Raw genomic sequence first — 8,271 nt, 5'->3', positions numbered from 1 at the left:
TTCCCTAAAGATGGGCCCTCACGGGAGGCAAAAAAAAGGGAACATGGAAGAGACTTTGCCATTCCAGAATGACTGCTCCGACAGGCAAGTGGTCACTGTAAGGACGTGCATAACAAGTCTCTCCCCTCCCTTATACTGAGGCACCTTTGGAGGAGGTGGGCAAACAGGAAGACAAGGCTGCAGAAGGATAAGCTACCTGCCTTTTCTCTTCTATTTTACTGGAGACTCAAGTCAAAAACAAGTTAAATGCTTAAAAAAAAAAAAAAGTGTTTTTCCCCCCCTCTCCCAACTCCAGCTATACTCTGGCTAACAGACGCATGCTGAAAAGGCACCGTCATATGGTTCTCCCTCAAACCTGCTCCTAGAAGAGGTAGGATCCCAGGGCAATACTAGTTTCTCCATCTGCCATTCTGCTTTAACAGCACAATGTGAACCATCAGGATGTCTGGATACAATAACAACGACGATCCTCTGAATGTCACTTATTTTGGAGTAGCCATGGGAAAGATGCAGTTCTACAATAACCAGCTTCTTGTGTTAAGAGCCAAATCTAAGCTACTAACTTCCATTCGGACATTTCAACCATCGTGGGAAGCTCAAAGGTTTGTTTGCAATATACAGGGAAGAGGTTCTTGAAAGAACTACCTGCCGGCTGCAAGCTGAACCCAGCAAGCCGAACTGCTCATTAGCCACGGGACAGGAGCATACTTTCTGATGTACGCACGCTTCTGAAACTGCACACTTCTTTAAAGTTCCCCCCCAAGGTCCTGCCCTAACTAATGATGTTTTTTAAAACTGTCCTTCAATAAATGTGCACGGGTATGCGTGTGCATGTGCCTCCACTGCTCATGTGCTGAGCCAGGCTTTCTTTACAGGGAAGGAGGAACGTGTGCACTGATAGCAAGATTTCTGTTGTGAAAACAAGAGTTCAATATTACCAAGTGGTTACAGTCGAGTGGTTTTATCGTTCTGGTTATCCACGGTATCTAAAATGGGTTCCAGTTAAAACCAGAAGCCGCACAAGGGTTTTGCAACTAACCAGCTGTACTTGGGGAGAGGAAGTAAGTTTCTGTTCAGGTTCTCGATAACTTAAAACTACTCTGACGGCCACAGGAATAATACTGTTGAGTCTGTCCTGCACACCAGCTGCAACCCTGGAGGCCAGACTCCAGAGAATGGTCCTTTAGCAGACAGATCAGCAGGTCAGAACATCTTAAAACAGCAAGGACCTACCCTGTCAGCCCTGGCTTCCAAATGGTACAGCGCTGATTTTAAATCCTCCCAACAAATCCTCCCCCACCAGAAACAATTTTGGGGGGAAAAAAAGCATCTCCAGTTACCTCATTCTTCAGTCCTCAAGAGCAATAAAGCAGAGAATTACCAAAGTCAAGCCCCACCCTTCAAATCCTCCAGACACTCTTTTGCCGTCTGCCATTTCACCTTACAGTTTATAAATCCTGAAGTCTGACCATTTGCACAGTTTTGTCTTTTTGACATTTTGGCTTCCAGAAACGATGTCTAAGAATGTGGAACCAGATGTCACAACATCCCAGCGAAAGGCAAGGAAAAGAAAAACAGTCTCAGCATTTTTATGTTTCAAACAATGGGGAATAACCACAAAAATACCTAAACAACTTTGTCTGCGTGAAGCAACTTCAAAGTCTGAGCACTGCTAGGAATCAGGTGATTTTCCTGGCATCAGGAGGGCTTTAATGTATAGCATCTGGTCTGCTCTACAAGTTATTTAAAAACTGACTGGAACGGCTGTTTTACCCACAAGCAGATCAAATAACAAGACACTGAGTATTTCATGACAGTGATAAGTTGGGCTTCAAGAATGAGGGCTCAAATCTTTGAATTTAAGGCTTCTGAATGTGGCTGGTTGAATGTGAAAGTCCACATCATCCAAACACAGTACATTTCCCTTTGTTTAACCAACGCTTCAGAACTTGGCTATTATACCTACACGGTACGATTTAGAGTCACAGATAAATTCTAGGGTTAGATATTAAACTCATCCTAAGAGAAACCTCTTTGTATGACAATAACAACTGGGAGGCCACTCCCCAAAATGTGATTTCTTTCTGGGACAGTATAACTCATTTTTCCCTTTTTTATATAGAATCGATAGCTATAGAAGTCCACTACCAAGAAATTCCTTTCAAGGAAGCAAAGATCTATTTCTGCCTCGACTCTGCAAGCGAAAGCTATGCATTTGAAAGCCGCGTGCCTGCATCTACTGAGATTGAAAGTTCCTCTCGCACAAACTGTAGTACAGTAGTGTCAAAACAGTCTCTATTTTGAGAATTATATCAAAGACATATCCCTTGTTTTTAAGGTTGGCATCTACCAGCCCTGTCTTTGGTGACTCACTGTCGACTCTCCAAGTTTGGCAGCTGTGGTGAAGGTACCTTGTTTTGGACTTACGAGCTGTGTCGCCATTAAGCTGCGGCAATATTCGCATAGCTTTGCTTTGGCTTGAGTGACTGATGGATTACAAGCAGCATACATTTCCCTCAAAAGAAACCAAACTTGAATTCATCCTGAAGTTAAATAATTTGTGCCTTGTCCTTTAGAAGACTTTTTGCCTGGAATTTGAGGTTTTGTTCCAGTAGTATGCAGCTTAATTGGTATTTTTAGAAGCAAAACTGAGCAAACAGAATAAATTGTATGGTTCCAAGTAAAGTAACCAATCAAGCACAGTCCATTCTCTGTCTAAATGACAGCTGGGGGTTGCTGCTGGATTCACAAGTTACTGATTGACAATGAAAGCGTGTCAGTCACGTTGCTGTACTCCACAATTGCGACCTGCTTAGTTCCAGATGGCTCGCTGTGTGTGGGATCTTTGGATGACACATTACGCTTCAAAATCCTGCCTCCTCTGAGAAGCTGCTCCTGGCCTTCACATTAAGAGCAAGACCACCAGAAATGCAACCCGTTGGTATGTTCTGCCTCAGAAGTGGTAGGTGTGCAATTGTGCTTTGTCCAGACCTAACCCGGGATGAAAGGTTCCATACAAAAAACTGCAAGATGTGGCTAAAATGGCAAATCTCACTTCTATACTTGCTTGCTTTTGTCGACAGTATTCAGAGGGTTTTTAGCTGGACCCACGGTTTGCCTGTTCTCCAGAACACGCTGGCATGGTAGGTTGAGAGGTTGCTGGCTGTATAAAAATCGTGACCTGCGACTAAAAGCTTCCAGGTGATGCTCTGATGCCTTGCTCTGTTGCCTCTTACATAATGCCAACTACAAACCTTTCACTCCAAGCTGAGGTTGGGGAGAACTACAGTCTACTGACTGCAAAATCCTCAAGCTGTTCAAAAATGATATAGTTTACTACTTAAATACTTTTTCTCCTGGCTTCTAGACATCTGGAAGCTGCCAATTCTGTAACCCATCAGCAATAAAACCTCTTGTTAGGAAGGCAGAGAAGCCATGAGAGACTAAGGGGCGAAAGTTTTTGCCAATACATAATCATCCCTTGTCAAGCCCTCCATTTACTTCAGAGGCTGGACACCTATCTACACAACTCTGAAACTAAGGCTGTTTGCAGAGCATTTTTTCTAAAAGGCAGATCCTTGTTTTTCTAAACTCCTCTATTAGTAACTTCCTGGGCATGTCTACTCCAAAATACATTTTTAAGGGAGGATTTCTGTCTTGTGTTAAATTAGGCAATCAAACGATGCCCCAAATAAAGACGGAAATACACCAAGGATAATTCCAAAGAAAAATATCAGTGCATACATGTTCTCTCTACTCCTTATGGAAGAAAGCAGTTATATACATAGAAGGCTTTGATAAAAATCAGGTCAGAACCCTTATGTCTACTTGATGCTTTCCTTGAGGATGGAGGATTGGGAATAACCAGTCCCTTTTCTAGGTGGCAGCACCTGTTTTTGCTGTGTGCAGCTGACTGGGTGCAGGCAGGTAGCACACTACCTCTTCAGACTTGGAATACAACTTCAGACTTGGCCCTTCTACACACATTTCCTCCTCCTCCAGATGTTTATGGGAGCCTTGCACGCATCTGAGAGCAGAATTTGGCCTAAGCGGTTTCTAACAGAGAATCTGCAATGGGAACAGTGTGAAATGGAATAAATCATGGTAGATAAAAATAAGAGAACCTTTGGAGACCTTGTGGATGTCAGGTGTTTGTTCTAATCCGTAAGGAAAAACCTAACGGAAGTCCAAAACAAGAAAGTCTAAAATGTTATTAAAAAGCCATTCTTGTTACCAGACATCAGAGTGCGTTGTGAAGACTCCATCCTTCAGTGATTCCGGGGACATCCAGCGGACCGGCAGCAAGCCTTTCCCTCCTTTCCGATAATAATCTGTCTCATATATATCTCTCGTCATGCCAAAATCTAAAACAAGAAGCAGAAACATACGGTGTGTGGTTATGCACCAAAATAGTTAAAAAAATATCCCCAAAAAACCTGTCTAATGAAACCAACCGAGAATCATGGCAAGCATCTGGGATTTGTCAGCATGGTTTATTTTGCAGGAATACTTCACATACGTGTCACTCCCATTGGAACTAGTGGGAATTTTGCCATTGACTTAGTTCTGTTCCCACAGAAATCAAGAAGAGTCTTGAAAGGTTGGGGAGGGGGGTGTTTTCTAGGACTAGACTAGTATTGCCTCAGGGATGGTGTCACTCAGTTCCACAAGGGAGCATGTGGATCCTGGCTACAGAGATACCAGGAAGTCAGTGCCACCCATGTTTATCACATACAGATTAAGACATTTTTTCCACAACTAACATCATAAACGGATTACACAAGAAGAAGCTGAGCTCTGCATGTGCTGAAATCAATGATTCTTTGTCCCTTAAAAAAAAAATTTTTTTTTAATCTAAAAACGTCGTTTGCACAAGAGTACTTATAGGAAAGTAGGGCTGGAAGGACCTCACAAAGTCATCTAGTCCAGCCCCCAGCTTGAGGCAGAATCATCCTGATTAAGCCATCCCAGGCAATAGTATAGCTTGCTTCTGAAAGTGTTCAAGCATGGAGGCTCCACAACTTCTCTGGGTCACCCGTTTCAATGCCTGACCGCTCTCTAAGTCAGACCACCCACAGCCGTGACCTGAAGTGTTCTATTTGAAATGACTAGATTAAAAAAAAATCTATTTTAGAATTTCCCCTTTTTATCCCAAAAGCTTTCATTCAATTTCTCTTAAGAGTCTATTCAGATCTTGTACAAGATGCTTCTCTTCATTATTGGAAAGCACAAGTATTGGAAACACTGCTCAACTTGGACACTAGGCCTGAAACAGGAAACACACATGTAAGCGCTTGCAAGACTTGGCTCAAACATCGTCCACCTATTTCACGCTCCATTCAAAGTTACTTCTGGGTTTTTTTTTTAAAAAGGTCCGTATTTATTCATCAATTGCTACATGGAAAATGTTAGGCTATGAACAAACCACCTTAAACTAATAGTAACCTGGCTGGAAAGTTAACCCCTAAGTAGAGGGATCTGATGTTACTTTAATTATCATCACCCCTAGGGAACAGCTTCTTTTGCTGAAACTACAAGGTAAGGGGGAAATTCACTTCACCAGCATGAACCCAAAGGATTCAGGCTGTTTCAGGGTGAAGTGCAGCAAAGGGAGGAGAGAACTCTTCCAGCCTTGGCAATCCCCCCATGGCTATTACTTCAGTGTGCGGCTTGGGATAACGGCCGTTTCTCCCACCACACTCCATGCACAGAGTTAGGGAACAGCTTCAGGGCTCTCTCTGCCACTCCAAAGACAGTCCCATATGCCAGCATGACTTTCATCTGGATTAACTGGAAAAATGCTGTACAACGTAATGCAAGTAAGTAACAGAGAGGCGAGGAGCATGAAGATGCTCCCCTTGCAAGCACGCAACAAAAAACCTTCTGCAGTCTAAACAGTCTGGATTAGCATGTTCACTCAAGATGATCCAAACTCTTTGGATGCAAAGGGGTTTTCAGTATCACATAAGAACAGTATAGATAATTACTGATTAAATGCTTGCACAGGTAATCGTTTATAGTTTTAAAGAGCAAAAAAAGTGAGTCTTTCAGAGCCTAACACATTGTAAAGTGTTTGGGAGGAGCCTAATGGCACTGATAAAAGGAGAAATGTTATCAGCTTTTTTTGGTTGTTGCAGCCAATAATTATGGGCACATGCCCAGAGCACCCTGGCAAGTGTACTCCAGTCCCTGTGCCCTGCCACTGGCCTGAGCCTGCAGCACACTACAAGTCCTGGCAAGCAACGGGAGAGGAAAGGGGAGCTGTGAAGCAGTCACAGGGTGCCACGCTCAGCAACGAAAGGACCGTTACAGGCTCCTGCTGCTGCTGCCATGACAATGCTCTGCACACAGAAGGGGCCTGAGCACCAGGGGTGCTGCGGAGATGTTGGGTTGCACGCAGCTGGGGTCTTTATCAGTGCACCCCTACCTGTGATGCTTCCCTGAGCTGCCATATCAAACTGACTCAGATTATAGCAGGCCTGAAAAAGGGCACTTCATGCCTGGAAGCTTGTCTAACATCTCTCCCAACTATATTGTTGATCCAATAAAAAAAAAAAAAGTCAAAAACTTGCTTCTTGCATATTTCTTGGACCATCTCAGTTAAAACACTCCAAGTCCTGCTAGGTTTATACTCCAAGAATCAGTTTCCTACAACAGAAAGCGTTCTGTTACACACACTATTTTAATATGCACCACTCAAAAAAAAACTACCGAAGGCTGAAGTCAGTCCCCCCAGAGAATAATCTGAAATTTCATCCGACTCTATTCTGGGGGCAGGAGTAGAAAAGGGTATCTTAGCACAGCAGTGGGAAAGCCATTTCTGTAATCTGGAGAGAATTCCAGCTCAGATTAGAAAGCCTCCAGCAGGAGCCAACCCCTGCATTCCACTTCCAACTCGAAAAGGCTTGAACGTAATCCTAAAATGCTCCTTCCCGAGTCAATAAACAGCAGGTGGGATTATTTGTATGTGCTGCAAACCCCTCCTCTGCCATAATTAGATACTACTAGCAACTGTTCCTTTAGGACCTAACCCAGATGGCTGAGGCGTTTACACCTGCACGCATCTTGCACTGCAGGACATGTTTTAAACCTGCCCTCTCTTGCACATCTCTCCACTGTGCAGCATCAAACAGAAGCACTGCAAATGTTTCAATTCAGCATCAAACAGAGGCCTTAAAATGAAGCAGGTTTTTGGATAAATTGCATCCATTTCCTGGAATTATTTTATAATGCGTCTTCCTACTAACAGCTTCAAGAATTCCTCTGTTTTCCAAAACTGAGCATATTATATTCGAGTTTCCCACTTGTTTAAGCACAGCTGGAACGCATGAAAACACACCTCCAATTTTCACAGTGAAGTCTTCAGCCACCATGCAATTTCTTGCAGCAAGATCCCTGTGAACAAATTTGTTGGCGTTGAGGTAAGCCATGCCGTCTGCGATCTCTCCTGCCATCTGAATCATCTTCTTCAGAGTTGGAGGCGCCTGGCCAGGGTTATTCTGAGCAAGATCAAGGAGAAATAAGGCGTGAGAAGGGTGGGGTTGGAAAGAAGGGGGAAGAAGCAACTGTTTCCCCTTCAAAAGCAGCAACAGGCTTTTCTTAATTTGGAACCTCGCAAGTCAATCTGACAAGAAATCAGAACCAATGTGAACTGAAACTTATGATTACAGAGACCATAGCATCTACTTAGCGGGAAAATCATGCATTCCCTCTTCAGCCACATCAAGCTTTCTTACAAAACGGAGCCTCCAATTAGCTCCAGCGTAGCTGCACGTTCTATTTTCATGGACTTATAAAAAAAAAAAAGCAAGCAAGCAAGCAAACCAGGTCAAATTTAGTGTTAAAATTCCTTTTCCTCCACCCCACAACATTTTAAAGAGATGAAGCGAGATAGCTGCCTTTCACCTGGCAGCTTTTCTATCAGTGTAAACAAAACAGAAAACGTTACAGGGTAATAAATTATTCCTCCTCTCCCTTGTTCGGTGATTTGATGCTACTCTTGAGCTACTTGCGTAGACCTACAAAAGGGATAAGGTCCCCGGGACACTTGCTTAGAAAACGGATTTCACTCACAACCAAATAAAGGTATACACAGCTTATGTTATCACCACTGTTTGCAGGACGAAGTCTGAGATTGTTGCACGTAGTTCAGCACAGTCACACACGGGTATAACTTGTGTCAGTGTGTATTTGGCCGAAAGTCATCCTCCGCTTACACAGCAAGTCTACCATAACACTGCTAAGTACAGATCTAGTTATCTCCAATCCTGA

At 43.3% G+C, this 8,271-nt stretch overlaps 1 protein-coding gene across 5 annotated transcripts in view; it reads right to left on the bottom strand.

The window, feature by feature from the left end:
- Positions 1–8,271, bottom strand: part of IGF1R (insulin like growth factor 1 receptor) — a 264,141-nt gene that overhangs the window by 54,384 nt on the left and 201,486 nt on the right. For 3 of the 5 annotated variants that reach the window (XM_025206251.1, XM_025206250.1, XM_006025467.3), the window contains exons 18-19: positions 7,340–7,499; positions 4,235–4,364 (exon numbers count right to left, since the gene is read on the bottom strand). In XM_025206251.1, the coding sequence (XP_025062036.1) occupies positions 4,235–4,364; positions 7,340–7,499 (290 nt within the window). Of the gene's footprint in view, positions 1–1,340; positions 4,365–6,572; positions 6,649–7,339; positions 7,500–8,271 lie in introns of those variants that run through there. The other 2 variants (XR_003094475.1, XR_003094474.1) reach the window with 2 other exon arrangements.

The sequence above is a fragment of the Alligator sinensis genome, unplaced genomic scaffold (assembly GCF_000455745.1).
Source record: "Alligator sinensis unplaced genomic scaffold, ASM45574v1 scaffold1004_1, whole genome shotgun sequence".
NCBI classification, from domain to species: domain Eukaryota; kingdom Metazoa; phylum Chordata; order Crocodylia; family Alligatoridae; genus Alligator; species Alligator sinensis.
This window is presented reverse-complemented; position numbering and strand designations above follow the sequence as displayed.